The 16996-nt window shown below is 43.7% G+C and overlaps 1 protein-coding gene across 2 annotated transcripts in view; it reads right to left on the bottom strand.

Moving 5' to 3' along the window:
* The window catches only part of AFG1L (AFG1 like ATPase), a 49485-nt gene that overhangs the window by 18719 nt on the left and 13770 nt on the right, over window positions 1–16996 (bottom strand). For both annotated transcript variants that reach the window (XM_064170155.1, XM_064170154.1), the window contains exons 4-7: window positions 16247–16348; window positions 14293–14423; window positions 11341–11440; window positions 10021–10079 (exon numbers count right to left, since the gene is read on the bottom strand). In XM_064170155.1, coding sequence (XP_064026225.1) covers window positions 10021–10079; window positions 11341–11440; window positions 14293–14423; window positions 16247–16348 — 392 coding nt within the window. The remainder of the gene's footprint in view (window positions 1–10020; window positions 10080–11340; window positions 11441–14292; window positions 14424–16246; window positions 16349–16996) is intronic.

Raw genomic sequence — 16996 nt, 5'->3', positions numbered from 1 at the left:
GGGAATTTTGTATGAATTCAGCCTCATCTCTTTGGCCTTCCAGATGGGTTTATAAATTTCACCACTCTTAGGGTGTTGAACACAGAGTAAAGAACAAAGACCTACCTAAGAGTGAAGAACAGAAAGAGACCTGAGAGTGAAGGACAGGGAATTTTGTATGAATTCAGCCTCATCTCTTTGGCCTTCCAGATGGGTTTATAAATTTCACCACTCTTAGGGTGTCAAACATAGAGTGAAGAGTAGAAAATTACTTAAGAAGAGCAGAAAACAACTTAAAGAGTGAAGAACAGAGAACTACTTAAGGGTATGGCATGGCTTTGGTAGGGCTGAAAGAAAAAAAGTGCACCTGAAGACTGCAGCAGTGCTGGTGGCTCAGCTGCTGATGGCTGCAGGGCAGAGCAGACATTCTGTGTGCTCAGACACAGGCTGCCACTGGGCTGGATCATGCAGGTCACTGTTGGAATCAACCCCTGCTGCTAACAAGGTTTTAGTTCCAGTTGTGTTCTGCCTACCAATTCATAGGGCTGGCTGCTAGGTTGGACTGGATGAGCTTGGAGGTCTCTTCCAACCTGTTTGATTCTATGATTCATGGCTCCCTGAGTGCACTGCCAGCCCTTTATGACTCTGGGATTCAGCACTGCAGGGCACAGTGAGTTTTGGAGGTTAGAATTGCACATGTGCATGCCACCAGTGTAGCTCTGAAGATGCATTCCTTCTGACTCCTTTCCTTTTCTTTCTTTGGAATAACCAGTATGATGAGTGTTCAGGGAGAATCACTGTCATTAGTGACAGCAGTTAAGAATAGCTGCTGAGCTCAAAAGTTTATTTCACAGAATCATAGAATCAACCAAGTTGGAAGAGACCTCCAAGCTCATCCAGTCCAACCTAGCACCCAGCCCCAGACAATCAACCAGACCATGGCACTAAGTGCCCCAACCAGGCTTGGCTTCAACATCTCCAGGGACAGTGATTCCACCACCTCCCTGGGCAGCCCATTCCAATGCCAATCACTCTCTCTGCCAACAACTTCCTCCTAACACCCAGCCTAGACCTCCCCGGCACAACTCGAGGCTGTGTCCCCTTGTTCTGTTGCTGCTTGCCTGGCAGAAGAGACCAGGTTACAACCTCCCTTCAGGTAGTTGTAGAGAGCACTGAGCTCTGCCCTGAGCCTCCTCTGCTGCAGGCTGCACACCCCCAGCTCCCTCAGCCTCTCCTCACAGGGCTGTGCTCCAGCCCCTCACCAGCTTTGTCGCCCTCCTGTGGACACCTTCAGTACTGCAACATCTCTCTTGAATTGAGGAGCCCAGAACTGGACACAGCACTCAAGCTGTGGCCTGCCCAGTGGGGAAGAATAACCTCCCTTGTCCTGCTGGCCGCACTGTTCATGATCCAGGCCAAGATGCCATTGGCTCTCCTGGCCAAATGGGCACACAGCTGGCTCATGTGCAGCTACTCTCTACCAGCACCCCCGGGTGCCTCTCTACCCTGTTTATGTATTTATTTGTGCCTTTTTATTTATGGGGTTTTGGTCTCTTTTAAGCTATGAATGGTTCAGTGGTGTCAGCAACACTGTGCTCCTGCATCCCAGAGCTAGAAAGTCAACCCTGGCACTTAGAAACCCTGCAGGTTTCAGTGGGGGACAGAGGAAGGTAGGCTTCTCTTCTTTTTACCCTCAATCTTTTTGCAACCTGGAGGAAAAACCTTATTAAGAAAACACCCAGAATTTCTGCTTCCTCTCTCCATCTTCACACTACCTTCTCCAACACTGGGCTGATTAAACTCCACAGATGTGATTGCATCCTCACACTCACTAATCACCACCAGGGAATCCTAATCAACAGCCAAAGAACTAACTGGAGTGCTCAGATTGTCAGCACTTAATTGTCAAAGCCAGGACTGTAACTGTTGGTTTCCAGTTATTAAAGTGGAGATTGAAACTTGTGAATTTCATCTCCTTGGGCTAAACTTCGGCCCCTCTGTGGAAAGAAATACTTCAAATCTCAGCTACAGTCAGTCTGTTCTGTCCTTGTGGAATCATCTACAGCTTCCAACAGATTTTCCAAGCCACTGAGACATTTCAAGTCTGACTTTACCCTATTCAATTTCAGTGCATAAAATTAATTAGTCATACAAGTTATTTTGAAGCCATTTATGTATTTATGTATACAAAGAACAAATACAATTACAGGATTGAGAATGCAATTAAGTCAGTTAAAAATAAAGCACCATCACGCTCTCATCTGCACTGGAATGGAAGGAAAACTTTTCATTCCAGAAGAGAAAAAAAAAAAGACAGAGCTACAAGGCTCAGCTCAGACACAACACCTAACAACCCTCAGAGAGAAGAGATCCTCAGCATACCTATCATAGAATCATAAAATCAACCAAGTTGGAAGAGACCTCCAACATCACCCAGTCCAACCTAGCACCCAGCCCCAGACAATCAACCAGACCATGGCACTAAGTGCCCCAGCCAGGCTTGGCTTCAACACCTCCAGGGACAGTGACTCCACCACCTCCCTGGGCAGCCCATTCCAATGCCAATCACTCTCTCTGACAACAACTTCCTCCTAACAGCCAGCCTAGACCTCCCCTGGCACAGCCTGAGACTGTGTCCCCTTGTTCTGTTGCTGGCTGCCTGGCAGAAGAGGACAGGTTACAGCCTCCCTTCAGGGAGTTGCAGACAGCAATGAGCTCTGCCCTGAGCCTCCTCTGCTGCAGGCTGCACACCCCCAGCTCCCTCAGCCTCTCCTCACAGGGCTCTGCTCCAGGCCCCTCACAGCTTTGTCGCCCTCCTGTGGACACGTTCAGTACTGCAACAGCTCTCGAACTGAGGAGCCCAGAACTGGACACAGCACTCAAGGTGTGGCCTGAGCAGTGGGGAAGAATAACCCCCCTTGTCCTTCTGGCCACACTGTTCCTGATCCAGGCCGGGATGACAGTGAGGGTGGTGAGACACTAGCTCACAGGTTGGGTGGGGAATGGCTGAGAGCAGCCCTGAGGAAAAGGCCCTGGAGGTCTGGGGTGATGAAAAGCTCAAGAAGAGCCTGCAGTGTGAGTGCAGCCCCGACACAACCCTGTGCTGGGCTGCAGCAAGAGCTGTGTGGGCAGCAGGGCAAGGGAGGGGATTCTGCTCCTTGGCTCTGCTCTCCTCAGACCCCACCTGGACTCCTGTGTGCAGTTCTGGAGCCCCCAACACAAGCAGGACATGGAAGTGTTGGAGCCAGTGCAGAGGAGGCCACCAAGATGTTCAGAGAGCTGCAGCAGCTCTGCTATGAGGGCAGGCTGAGAGAGTTGGGGCTCTGCAGCCTGGAGAAGAGAAGGCTTCAAGGAGACCTTACGGTGGCCTTTCAGTATCTGAAGGGGGCTCCAGGATAGCTGGGAAAGGACTACTGACAAGGTCTTGTAATGACAGGACGAGGAGGAATGGGTTTAAACTGGCAGAGGGGAGATTCAGACTTGATTTTAGGAAAGGGTTCTTTGCAGTGAGGGTGGTGAGACACTGGCACAGGTTGCCCAGGAAGATTGTGGCTGCTCCCTCCCTGCAGGTGTTCAAGGCCAGGTTGGATGAGGCCCTGAGTGACCTGCTCTAGCAGGGGGTTGGAACTGGATGAGTTTTGAGATCCCTTCCAATTGAAACCATTCTGTGTAACACTCCTGATTTTCTGTAACACTGGTTCCTGGGAACAAAATCATTTGGTGATGGATAGAAACTTAGTCCAAGTGTTGCTGGGTGTGCACAGAGTTTTTGTCTCCCTGCTCATGTGTTGTTGAAACAGTAAGCTTTAAAGAAAATGTCAATGAATCCTCACAAGCACCACATATGACCCGTGGGGTAATTAGCAATCATTTAAAAGCAGCAAGACTAAAATGTTCTATTCTTTATTACTGTCAGCTCTTGTCTTTGATCAGCATTTTAATAAAGGTGGTTCATTGCTAAGACAGTTTCATGAATCAGTCATAATTACATTCTGACACGCAGTGAATAGTAAAGCAAAACTAAATATCACTTCATCAACCTTCCTAACCTTTCTGCAAGTATTAAGTGTAAATAATTTTTACACACCACCTTACGACAGAAAAAGCTGCATATTTCTTAGCTTTCTCCATACTCTACCCTAACTGAATTTGCTGTGACCTATACCTGGAAAAAAAACACCCCACACCACCTTACAATCAGGCATAATTACTTAGCCTTGCATGATGGTCAGGTGCTGCCTTTCACAGATGGAATCAGCTTCAAGTACAAAAGGCTGCTTGCTCTGTAAAATGCTTTAAGGGGTTAACTACTTGGGGTTTTTTAATAGTGTTTTCCCTCATATTCTTCATTATCTGCAATAATGAAATATGGGAAACTGCTACAGTAGCCTTAGACACTTCACGGGCAGAGAGGAGACAGAAAGAAATGATCAGAGGGCAGCAACACCTCTGCTATGGGGACAGGCTGAGGATGTTGGGGGTGTTCAGCTTGGAGAAGAGAAGGTTGCAGAAGACCTAATAGCAGCCTGCCAGGACCTGAAGGGGGCTACAAGAAGACTGCAGTGGGACTGTTTGCAAAGGCCTGCAGAGACAGGAGGGCAATGGTTTGAAATGAGAGAGAGCAAATTTAGATTGGATGTTAGGAACAAGTTCTGCACCTTGAGGGTGCTGGAACACTGCAGTAGTTGTCCAAGGAGGCAGTTGAGGCCTCATCCCTGGAGATATTCAAGGTCAGGCTGGCCAAGGCTCTGAGCAACTTCATCTAGTGGAGGATGTCCCTGCTGACTGTGAGAGGGTTGGACTGGGTAACCTTTGGAGGTCCCTTCCAACCCAACCCATTCTATGATTCTACACATCTTTGAATTTTAAACACTAACAAAACAAAAATAAACAAACCAAACCAAACCACCAAAACCAACCCCACACAAACCACAAAAAACACCCTCAAAAAAACCACCCAAAAACACCTCAAAAAACAAACAACTAAAAAAAAAATCACTCCCAAAAAAGGTCAAAAAACCCACACCAAAAATAACAGCAAAAAAAAAACCTCAAAAATCTCACCCCCCAAAAAAGAAACACCCAAAAAAACCCACTCAAAAAAAAGCCACCTACAAAACACCCCCAAAACCTCCACAAAAAAAACCCTCCAAAAACACTTAAAAAAAAACCAAAAACCACCCCCAAATCCCCCCAAAAAAACACTAAAAAACCCCCAAAAAGGCACTAAAAAACCCACACCCCCAAAACCCCAAAACAACAACAAAAAACAATCTAAAACACACTAAAAAAAGCCACCCCAAAAAACCCACCCACAAACCACCCCCGAATCCCCCCAAAAAACATCCCAAAAAAACCACTAAAAAAACCACACCCAAAAAAGCACCAAAAACCCACCCAAAAAAACCCCAAAACAACAACAACAACAAAAAACACCCCCCCAAAAAAACCACACACCCCCAAAAAAACCCCACACCCCCAAAAAAAAACACCCCCCCAAAAAAAACCACCCCCCCAAAAAAAAAACTCAAAAACCCCCCCAGCCCAAAAATAAACCACCCAAAACCCCAAACTATCAAAAACCACAATCAGGTTTTAAGGGAACTTTTCCAAATCTCATCCTCCTTGCAGAGTAAATAGCAAAGAAAACCTCACCCCAACCCCCCCCCCACTCAACCCCACCCCAACCCCACCCCAGCCTGCTTACCCTTCTGGCTTGCTACAGAACCAGCAATGAGCACAACTTTCAGCCTCCTGATAAACAAACTGTGGTGGTGTGTGAAAAACAACTGCCAAGAGTTCCCTCCCCGTTTCTAACCCAATTGTTTCCTAAGCTGAGGGTCAAATTCACCCTGGTGAAATTACAGCCTAGATAAAGTTATTTGCTCAGATTTCTTTTCCTTTTCTTCCCCCCCCGGGTTTTTTTTTTCCCTTTTTAACACTTGGTTTGTATTTCTTTGCCCACTATTAGCCTTTGCTCCTGCCAGAACTGTTGGCAGGCAGGAGGAAGGGAAAAAGAAAACACACAAACAAACAAAAAAATAAGGGGGGGGGGGGTGGGAAGGAGTAGTCTTGATTTACCAAACTGCCTTTCTAATAGTAATATATAAGCAATTAGGAGCTAAACAAAGGCTAAAGATGGCTCACGTTTAGCTCTGATGGGGTCTGCTGCCTCATTACCAACCGCTGAAAACTTCTGCTGGGTTTTGTTTCAAGGGAATCCAAAAGTCCTTGGTGTAAAGCAGGCTGGGGGGTGCAGGGTCCATTCACCCTCTCTGTATCACCACCATTATGTAAGAAGCATAAAACACTGCCTTTATGCTGCCAAACCACAATGACTCTTCTTACATCAAAGAGTTTTCACCACTAGAGGTTTTTGTTGGGTTTTTTTTTTTCCCTTTTCCTTTTTTTTTTTCTCCCCCCCTCTCCTGAAATTTATTCAAGCCAAGGGCAGGCAGACAACAATTCATACACACTAATTACACCTAATTATCTATTCCTCTTTTTTTCTTACCCTTTCCACCAGCTTGGGCCAGTCTTATTTGCTATCTGGGTTTCTCACAACCTCCCCTTGCCCTGTCCATCCAGCTCAACAGTAAAAGTTCTTTGAAGAAAACAGCTTTGGCTCCTGAGAACGTTAACAATCTAAAGGTTCAGCTCAAACTAAACTATTCTATTCTTGCTTCTGACACATTTATGCCTTTAAATATGAAGGCCCCTCGGTTCATTTGGCAAATTCCTCACATCTCTTGGTGGCTGGAATTGCTGGTAACACCCTCTCTTGTAGGAGCTTCTCCCCATGCTTTCTTTTCATGATCTAAATGAAATGTTTATTGGATTAAAGTTCTTCTCTGCAGACCTCCACGGTGGCCTGTGACAAAGAGCTTAAAAGCTTTATTAATTGGCTCGGGTGTTGGCGGGGGGAGGCAGGACCTCGTTCCACATTACATCACAAGCAAATAAAACTGCCACGTGTAATTAGACTAATTTACCCTGAGACAGCAGGAATCAACTATTCCATACCTAGGATATGCTTTCATTTACTCACTAGCATCAAGGAATAAACCGAGCAAGCAAGAGCTGAGGAAATCCTAAGGAGAGAAGGCAGCCCAGCACTGAGCTATAGCACCAACTACTTCATCCCAAGCTAAAGTTTTGTCCTGCATCTCAGCAAACTGCTTGGGAGCAAGCATGTGTGTGCAAGAGACAGAAGGTAAACAAACCCAACAGCTTAGCATCTAGAGAACACATTAAAGCAAGAGGTACATTGTAAAACCCAGCGAGAATTAAGTGCTCTGAACCACAGAATTCAAATAATCCTTCTGCTTAAATTTAACACACACAGAGGCTTAGAAGGCAGAAAGGGTTGGTAACTTCCAATCTGCCACCTTGCTTCCTAGATCCAGCATTTTGCTAGCTGCTGGGTCTCAGAGATTTGTCTGACTGAAATGAGGCAGGGATTGTGGTGATGTTCAGCACAAAGCCCCTCGCAACCAGGCTGCATTTTCTGGTTTTTCATTTCTTCTGTGTTTAATTAGGTACACTTCACAAAAGATGTGTACTTCTATTACTTGCAGAAAGAGGCAAGGGGAACAAATGCTCCTTCTACTTAGGGGTTTGCTTGGTTACATACTAAGAAGGGAAACAAAAGGCCAAACATCTTCAGTAATGAAAAAGTCAATTGATAGGCGAAGCCATCACAATATCAAAGGCCTAATCCCTGCAATTCTGACTCAGGTGACAGTTCACAGGGGTCAGAGTGGCTGACACTGACCTCAAAAGCAGGTTTTAACTATTCAACATAGTGAAAGCTGCTGGGCTATCACACCATTAGACTGGGACAAACTGACAAATCAATTTCATCAGGGAGATGACTTTTTTTCTGGGGGGGGTGGTGGGGAGAAGAGGCAGATCTGCCACTCAACAAATCCCTGCATTTCTCACACAGGTGGTTGGACAAAAGCTGAGAGCACCATCAAAGACATTTTACATCCAGCAAATGCCTTTGTACAAAACTAACCCCCACGATTTCCTCAGGGGCAGCTCTAGATGTTCTAAGCAACTTGGGGTTGAGTTTATTTTGCTTACTCAAACTAAAGTTACTGAAAAGTGAAAATACTTTCAGCTTCCTCCATTTCTTGTATTTTAATTACAACCTGGAGTAGGCAACAATGTCAATCAATAATTCTTAACCAATTTGGTGAAAAGCCATGCAAAGACATTGCTCTCAATTTGAGAGGAGTGTAAATTGCTTAACCAAGTCAAAGAAATAATTATCTGGTCCCTAATAACAGTAAAGAAGAGGGGAAAAAAACCCAAACCAAAGTTCACTGTAAGAGGCTTACAGCAATTTCACATCCAACTGACACCAGGTTTCTGGTTGATTCTTTCTCTTTAGCTCCAGCAAAATGCAAGTAGCCAAAGCTAAACATTTGGTTTTAAAACTGTGCCTTGATACACTCAGGGCAGGAAAGGCTCTCAGACTTCCTGATTTTCAGTTAGAATTCCGTGCAGTGCTCACCTCCTAGATGAAGAAAATGCAGAAGTTGCACATTTGGTACTGTGACTCAAGCCTGACCTTCTTAAAACTTCACATCCCAGATCCAGAAAACCTTTGGAAGCCAAAGAACTGCTCAGACCAGTTATAGGCTCTACAAACCAAACTGTCTGAGGTGCTTTCCTTCCTGACAGTCCAGAGAATGAAGCATTGAGTTAGTCAGCAAATGAGAACTGAGATGCCAGAAGAGTTAAGGGCCGATGTAAATATCTTCATTAAGTATCTTTAGAAACTAAAACGTGGCCAGAGCAGGCAACTGAAGCAGAGCAGCCAACTGAAGCCTGCATTCTCTTCTGTTGAGAAGCCTCACTTCAGATCTTACATCAAGCTGCTAAAGACACACACCTTTATTTTTAAACCAGTTTTCAAATGGTTAGAAGTTTTTCCACATTTCTTATCGTTTTAAATGAACAATTTTTTAGTGTTTCTGCTCTAAGCAACTGAAGAAAGTAACTGAGAGGGTTTCTCTTTCCAAGAACTGCCTCTGTTTAAAAAGGAAACCCAAACAATCAACAACAAAACACTACAAAAATCATCATTTCAAAATACTTGGTAAGAGATGCTGCAAGATTAGAAGCTCAATCCAAAGGGACTGAACCTAATTGCAACTATGGAATGAAAAGATTTTCCTTTCTAGTACTTCTTAGCTCTGTAAAGCTCTTTGTACAAATGGAGAGACTGAAGCAGCCCTCTTATCTGCTGCAGAAACTAAGCCCTAAGCTGTATCCAGCTCTGGAGCCCTCAATAGAGGAAGGCAATGGACCTGATGGACCAGGTTCAGAGGAGACCATGACGATGATCAGCAGGTTGGAACACTTCTGCTATGAGGACAGGTTGAGGGAGCTGGAGGTGTCCAGCTTGGAGAAAAGAAGGTTTCAGGAGACCAAACAGCAGCCTGTCAGGACCTAAAAGGGGCTACAAGGCGGCTGTAGAGGGACTGTTTGCAAAGCCCTGCGGGGACAGGATGAGAGGCAATGGTTTGAAATGAGAGCAGGATGTTAGCAACAAGTTTAGACTGGATGTTAGCAACAAGTTCTGCACCATGAGGGTGGTGGAACACTGTAATAGGTTGTCCAGGGAGGTAGTTGAGGCCTCATCCCTGGAGATACTCAAGGTCAGGCTGGCCAAGGCTTTTTTTGTAGCATAAGAAATATAAGACAGCCACAGGCAGAGTACAGTAGGACTGTTAGATGAATATTGTGTTACACAGCACACTCACACCAGTTAAAAAAAGCCTTTTCTAAACCAATTCTGCTGCTTGAGTCAGAAAGATAACTTTCAGTTATACTAAAAGCATCCAGGTTTTAGGATGTGTCAATTCCAGAGAGAAAGAGTTCCTTTTTGCCTTACCTTCAATTATTTTTGCCCCAAACAGTTAAAGCACAAACATGTTATCTGGAAACAAGTATCAAAGCAATCCCCTACAAATCCCTGACTTATTAATATAGCAGGCAAAACTGAAAAGCATTTAACAAGTGACTCACCTTCAGCACAGCAATGAATGGGACAAAATTAGCTCTCTGAAGGCCATTTTTATAGAGATCTGAAAGAAAAGAAATCAGTACCATTTTGCTACTTAGTCTTAATAACAATGTCAGCTTGTCTTCTAGTCTGGTAAATAAAGCTCTGTACTGCTAGAGAAAGGAGAGGGAAAAAAAGGTAGGAAATGAAAGCTGAAATTGATTTCTTTTGCTGTATGGAAATCCAATATATTCTTAAGGAAGAAAGGAACATCCTGAGCAAGCCTGAAAATGGCAGGCAGTGAAAGATGACTTAAATTTCTAATGGCATGTGACTGGTTTTAGCAGAAGAAATAAAAGCAGCATCTGTTTTCCAGTAAGGATGTAACAAAAGATTTGCAGCCACTGCTTGGTTAAAAGCCATACAGATCTGGGGATTCTGGAGAGGGATCTACCTAGGTAGTCATTCTCTGTCTAAAAACGTTGCTAGAAATGGAAACAATTCTCCACCTAATCCACAACGGGTGGCCTCAAACCAGGCTGTGCAAATGGCATCCTGATAAGGCATTCTGCTTTGTCTTGTGGATCAAGTCTGCAAGTTTCCAAATCAGACACTAGGAAGCTCTATATACTCATTTCCACTCTCTTCTGCAGAATATGACTTTTTCTCACCCAAAGCAGAGGTAGTATTTCAACTTCCCATCAAATATCCTTCCACTGGCTTGGATAGAGTAGAGAGGATGAAACAATAAAGAAGGATTTGAGGGGAGGTGGAGGGAGGAACACCTTGAAGCATGAGACACAAGATAAGCAAGACTTACTTAAAAACCTTTCTTCCTTAAGAATAGGAAAAAAGCCAAGGGACAAATTGGAGTACCTCAGTCTCAAAGGCTGGAGAGTTCATTAGTAATAAATGCAGTATGATTTTAGTATGATTGTTCTGTAAGACACTGAGATTCATTGTATTGGTTTAACATCAGCAGCACGTATTTGGTTTTACCTTCTGGAAGCCTGTCAGATGTTGCCACAATGACAATCCCGTTTTGGACCAGATTTTCACAAAGCTGCTTCAGAGTCATGGCATCAGCAATGCCAGGACAGAGCAGAGAGGATCAGAAAACACAGAAGGATTTGAGGTGAGGGACACCTTGAGTTTGAGAGAAAGGAGGAATAAGACCTACTGAAAACCCTTTCTTCCTTAAGACTAGGAAAAAAGCCAAGGGACAAACTGGAGTACCTTAGATTCTCAAAGACTGAGAATGCAGTATGAATTTAATATGATTGTTCTGCAAGATGCTGAGATTCATTGTATAGGCATAACACCAGCAGCATGTTTGTTTTTACCTTCTGGAGGCCTGTTAGATGTTGCCACAACCACAACTCCACTTTGGAAGAGGTTTTCAAAAAGCTGCTTCAGAATCATGGCATCAGCAATGTCAGTGACCTGCAGGAGACAACACATTTGTTTTATCTTGCTTTCAGCTTCTGCAAGTGGCTTTGTAGCTAGGAAAAAAACTGCTTGTTAGTGAAAGCCATGGAGAAAGATTCTAATTACTGCTTGGTGAGGAAAAAAAATAAAAGGGATAATTAATAAGCAGTGAATGTACCACAGGCTTTCAAAACTTGCCCACTCTTCATTGTGGAACTCTACCATTTCTTTACCAATCGCTAAATGATTCCATGTTAACTTCTATTCTAAAACTACAGGTGGGCGACACAGAAAACAGACCTAAACATTTCAGAGGCTATAATTAATTAGAAAACAGATGAAAAAAAAAAGAAAGAAAGAAAGAAAGAAAGAAAGAAAGAAAGAAAGAAAGAAAGAAAGAAAGAAAGAAAGAAAGAAAGAAAGAAAGAAAGAAAGAAAGAAAGAAAGAAAGAAAGAAAGAAAGAAAGAAAGAAAGAAAGAAAGAAAGAAAGAAAGAAAGAAAGAAAGAAAGAAAGAAAGAAAGAAAGAAAGAAAGAAAGAAAGAAAGAAAGAAAGAAAGAAAGAAAGAAAGAAAGAAAGAAAGAAAGAAAGAAAGAAAGAAAGAAAGAAAGAAAGAAAGAAAGAAAGAAAGAAAGAAAGAAAGAAAGAAAGAAAGGAAAAAACGCACCCCTAAACCCGAAGAGAGGAAGAAAATCCACACCCGGCTGTTTTACATTTGTATTACCTTTGAGGCAAAGGTTTGCAGAGGTGAATTTCAATGGTCATGGGACTTTAGAAATAAAAGACAAGTAGCCAAGTAGACATAATCAGCTGCTGTTGAAAATAGAATGATATGACATAGATACTATTGTGTGATTGTTGCAAAAAACAATTCAACAGATGGCCCATCACAAAAATAAGCAATTTCATTGTTCTTTTTAAGTGCCTTCTATTACTGTCCATGAATAATCAAAAGGCACTGCAGTCACTTCCAGCACAGTCAGCCTCTTCTAACCTTCAGGCACAAAACACGGATAAAAACTGAAAATGGGTGAGATGAGTGATACTGAGGAAGGGGGGAGGAAAAAAAAGAGAGACTAAAAAATAAGCCATGAAGTAAAATTTCTTTAAATATCTAAGTCTAGCTTAAGGAAGTTGCTTTACAGTACCAAGAAATAAAAAGAACCAGAAACCACTCTGCACAAATGATTTTTTTTTCCAAAGAAACCTTTTGTAACTGCAGTTTGTGTTTTACAGGAGTTGACCTGCAGGTCAGCAGAGGGAGCAGAGGGTGTATCAGATAAAGTGTGGCCAGATGGGCTAGGGAGGTTCTTCTCTACTCTGTCCTCGTGAGACCACACCTGGAATACTGTGTCCAGTTTTGGGCTCCCCAGTTCAAGAGAGGACAAGGACCTGCTGGAGAGAGTCCAGCAGAGAGCCACGAGGATGATTTGGGACTTGAGCATCTCCCCTATGGAGAGCAACTGAGAGCCCTGGGGCTGTTTGGTCTGGAGAAGAGAAGACTGAAGGATCTTATCCATGTGTACAAATATCTGAGGGGTGACTGTCAAGTGGCTGGGGCCAATCTCTTCTCAGTGGTCAGCAGCAATAAACCAAGGAGCAATGGATACCATCTGGAACGCAGAAGGTTTCACCTCAACATGAGCAGAAACTTCTTTATAGTGAGGGTGACAGAGCCCTGGAGCAGGCTGCACAGAGCAGTTGTGGAGTTTCCTTCTCTGGTGACTTTCAAAACCTGCCTGGATGCATTCTTGTGTGAACTACCCTGTGTGATCCTGCCTTGGCAGTGAAGTTTGACTGGATGACCTCTGGAAGCCCCTTCCAGCCTCTAAAGTTCTGTGATTCTCTGATCTGGAAAGAAAACCCAGCAGTCTGTATTCTTAACATGAGGAAGCAGGACAGGCAGCCTGAAAACAAAGCTGCCAAATACCTCCATCCTAAAAAACTTTTTACCAAGCAGTTCTAAACCTACATTTGTGACATGCTCTTAAACCAAAATTCACAAGATATATCAAACAAATGAATCAAGCAAAGACAATTTTATGAGTTGATCTTTTTCATATTTTTTCCATATTTAATACAATAAAAGTTTGTTTAAATGTTAGTTACAGTGGTACAATTTGGCACTGCCATGCAAAAAGGTTCCAGTACCTCTAAGAAAGAGCTGAGATTAAATTTGACACATTATCTCCTCATCCTTAAACACACTGAGACAATTTTCTTGCATTATATGAACTACACTGTGATGGTTCCTGCTCTAAACTACTCATGAGTCTCTCAAACTTTAATGTATGTAAACTCCTCTATGACCAGTAACTAGACTGGTAAATGAAAGCACTATAAAGGAGATTCAACTGCTAAGCTGCATCTTATTTCCTGGGAAAAAAACCCCAATCAATCAAGAAAGCTGGGGAGGGATGTTTTAGGCTGTCAGGGAGTGATAAGACTAGGAGGAATGGAACAAAGCTAGAAATGGGTAGATTTAGACTGGATGTTAGGAAGAAGTTCTTCAGCATGAGGGTGCTGAGACCCCAGCATGGGTTGCCCAGGGAGGTGGTGGAAGCTTCATTCCTGGAGGTGTTGTACGTCAGGCTGGATGAGGCTCTGGACAGCCTGATCTAGTGTAAGGCATCCATGCCCATGGCAGGGGGACTGGAACTAGCTGATCTTTGTGTCCCCTTCCAACCCTGACTGATTCTATGAATCTGAAAAGCCTACCACTTTCAAAGCCATTAAATGACTTCTACAGTGCATGACTGGTCAGTAACTCAAACACTGCAGCAGCAGTGCCAATTGTCACATTTTAAGATTAAAAGTAATTCTATGAAGCTTCTCTGGAAGCCAAGGAGTAACCTCTGAGCTCTTACCTGAAATTCATCAAAACACAAGAGAGCAGCCTCTTCACTGATTTCCTCTGCTACTGGTGCAATTGGGTCGTATGTTTTGGCCATAAATCCTGCTTTTCTTTTTGGCAAGCTCTGCTTGAGGCGATGGATTCCTCAGTTGGGAGAAGAGGGAAAAAAACAAACCCAACAAATATTCCTCATTTATTTTTCTAAGATAGGGAGAACAAAATTCTTTAGCTGCCAAATAAAAAGTCACCCAGTCAAGTGAAAATAAGAAAGCTTCAAAGTTAGTCTAATTTTCAAAACAGTTTAGAATCACATCCAGGCCATTATTAAAAGCTTAAAGATTCTGATATTGATATATTCTTGGTTAGAAATATGCATAATAAATATCAGAGAGTCCTTGAATGCTCCAGTCCATGACCCTAGTTTCAGTTTTGCTTTGTAAATTGGCATTTTCTGCTTCAATTGCCTGAGTATGAGAAGCCCTCAGAGTGTTTAGAAATCAATACATGGTCTGAATTAGTCAAAGAGCTAAAAAGTTTTACATTTTAAAATGTAAATCTGATGCCACTGGCACAAAATAAGATTGCTGCATCCATACTTTCCTGTCTCATGGACTCTATTTCATTTGACTATGGGATGCTGGGATGTATTAGGAAGAGTGTGTCCAGCAGATCAAGGGAGGTTCTACTACCCATCTACTCTGCCCTGGTGAGACCTCATCTTGAATACTGTGTTCAGTTTAAGTGAGACAGGGATCTGCTGGAGAGAGTCCTGCAGAGGACTAGGAGGATGATTAGGGGACAGGAGGGCATGGCTTATGAGGAGAGGCTGAGGGACCTGGGGCTTTTTAGTACGGAGAAGAGAAGACTTAGAGAGGATTTGATGAATGTTTATAAGTATCTGAAGGCTGCCCAGGAGTGGGGGGACAGGCTCTGCTCACTGCTCCCTGGGATAAGACAAGGAGCAATGGGTGTAAGCTGCAGCACAGGAGGTTCAGCCTCAACACAAGGAGGAACTTCTTTACTGTAAGGGTCACAGAGCACTGGCACAGGCTCCCCAGAGAGGTTGTGGAGTCTCCTGCTCTGGAGACTTTCAAGGCCTGTCTGGATGTGCTCCTCTGTGATCTGTGTTAGATAGTATTGTCCTGCAATGGCAGGGAGGTTGGACTCGATGATCTCCTTGGGTCCCTTCCAACCCCTAACATCCTGTGATCCTGTGACTATAAAGGTCCTCCAATGAGAACCTACCTTTGTTAACATTAAACACAACTAACAAGAAATTGAAGCAGAAAATCTCAACACTGACCCAATGATGTTAGAAAAGAGAGCACTAAAGGTGGCAGAACGATGAAAGCTTCCCAGGAAAAATGAAGCTGCCACAACAGCTGCAAATGACAGCATCAGCTAAGAGTTTGGTGGTATTTTAAAGTCACAGAATTCAGAAATGAATTTGAAAATATCTAAGAGTATCTCTGTCAAAACAAAGCATCTTATTCATCCTGTCAGTCTTTCTCTTGTTACCTTCTCCTCTGAATTCCTGATACTACCTTTGCCAACTGTCCCTCTCCTTGGTCTTTATACCTGACTTAGCCATTGCTTACTGCAAATGCAGATTGAACTGAACATTCACTGTTCCCGTTTGAGCAATTGCCTTCCTTCTTCAGATTTCATGTAAGCTAATTGCTGACTGCAGACCATTTAGTTAAAGATTTAACGTTAAATATACACCCAAGTTTTCTACACAAGCAGGTGTACAGAATCTTTGAGAAGAGCTACTTGAGAAATCAGCTGCAATTAACACCTACTCTGGTATGACAGACAATGCTCAAATCCTTTAACTTCTCTCTTATTTTCTTGCCCTTTTTAGCTTACAGACTGCAATAAAGTGATTACTAGGATGAGACAGACTTTTTTTCTCACAGATACTGTTACTTGATAAAATTCTTGTCAATACCTGTGGTTGCACTTACTCTGGTGTACATCTAGCATGAAGCCATGAAAATGGACTCTCTTTTTTCTTTCTACTTCTAGGTGAGCATAGAACATGTCCATCACCATCGTCTTTCCTGTGCCTTCAAATGGGAAAAAAAACAAACAAATACCCAAGAGGTAGTTGATTAACAACAGTGTGGACTGATTACAGCAATGATTGTTCATTAGAGAGGGGCATTGGTTTGAAATTAGACAAGCGCAGATTCAGACTGGATGTTAGGAACACAATGGATCAGGCCAGCAGGACAAGGGAGGTTATTCTGCCCCTGTGCTCAGCACTGCTCAGGCCACAGCTTGAGTGCTGTGTCCAGTTCTGGGCTCCTCAATTCAAGAGAGATGTTGCAGTACTGAACGTGTCCACAGGAGGGCGACAAAGCTGTGAGGGGCCTGGAGCAGAGCCCTGTGAGGAGAGGCTGAGGGAGCTGGGGGTGTGCAGCCTGCAGCAGAGGAGGCTCAGGGCAGAGCTCACTGCTGTCTGCAACTACCTGAAGGGAGGCTGTAACCTGTCCTCTTCTGCCAGGCAGTCAGCAATAGAAGAAGGGGACACAGTCTCAAGTTGTGCCAGAGGAGGTCTAGGCTGGATGTTAGGAGGAAGTTGTTGGCAGAGAGAGTGATTGGCATTGGAATGGGCTGCCCAGGGAGGTGGTGGAGTCCCCATCCCTGGAGGTGTTCAAGCAAAGCCTGGATGGGGCACTTAGTGCCATGGTCTGGTTGATTGGCTAGGGCTG

The sequence above is a fragment of the Pogoniulus pusillus genome, chromosome 33 (assembly GCF_015220805.1).
Source record: "Pogoniulus pusillus isolate bPogPus1 chromosome 33, bPogPus1.pri, whole genome shotgun sequence".
Taxonomy (NCBI): Eukaryota; Metazoa; Chordata; class Aves; order Piciformes; family Lybiidae; genus Pogoniulus; species Pogoniulus pusillus.
Note: the sequence above shows the minus strand (reverse complement) of the source record. Positions and strands in the feature narration are given on the sequence as shown.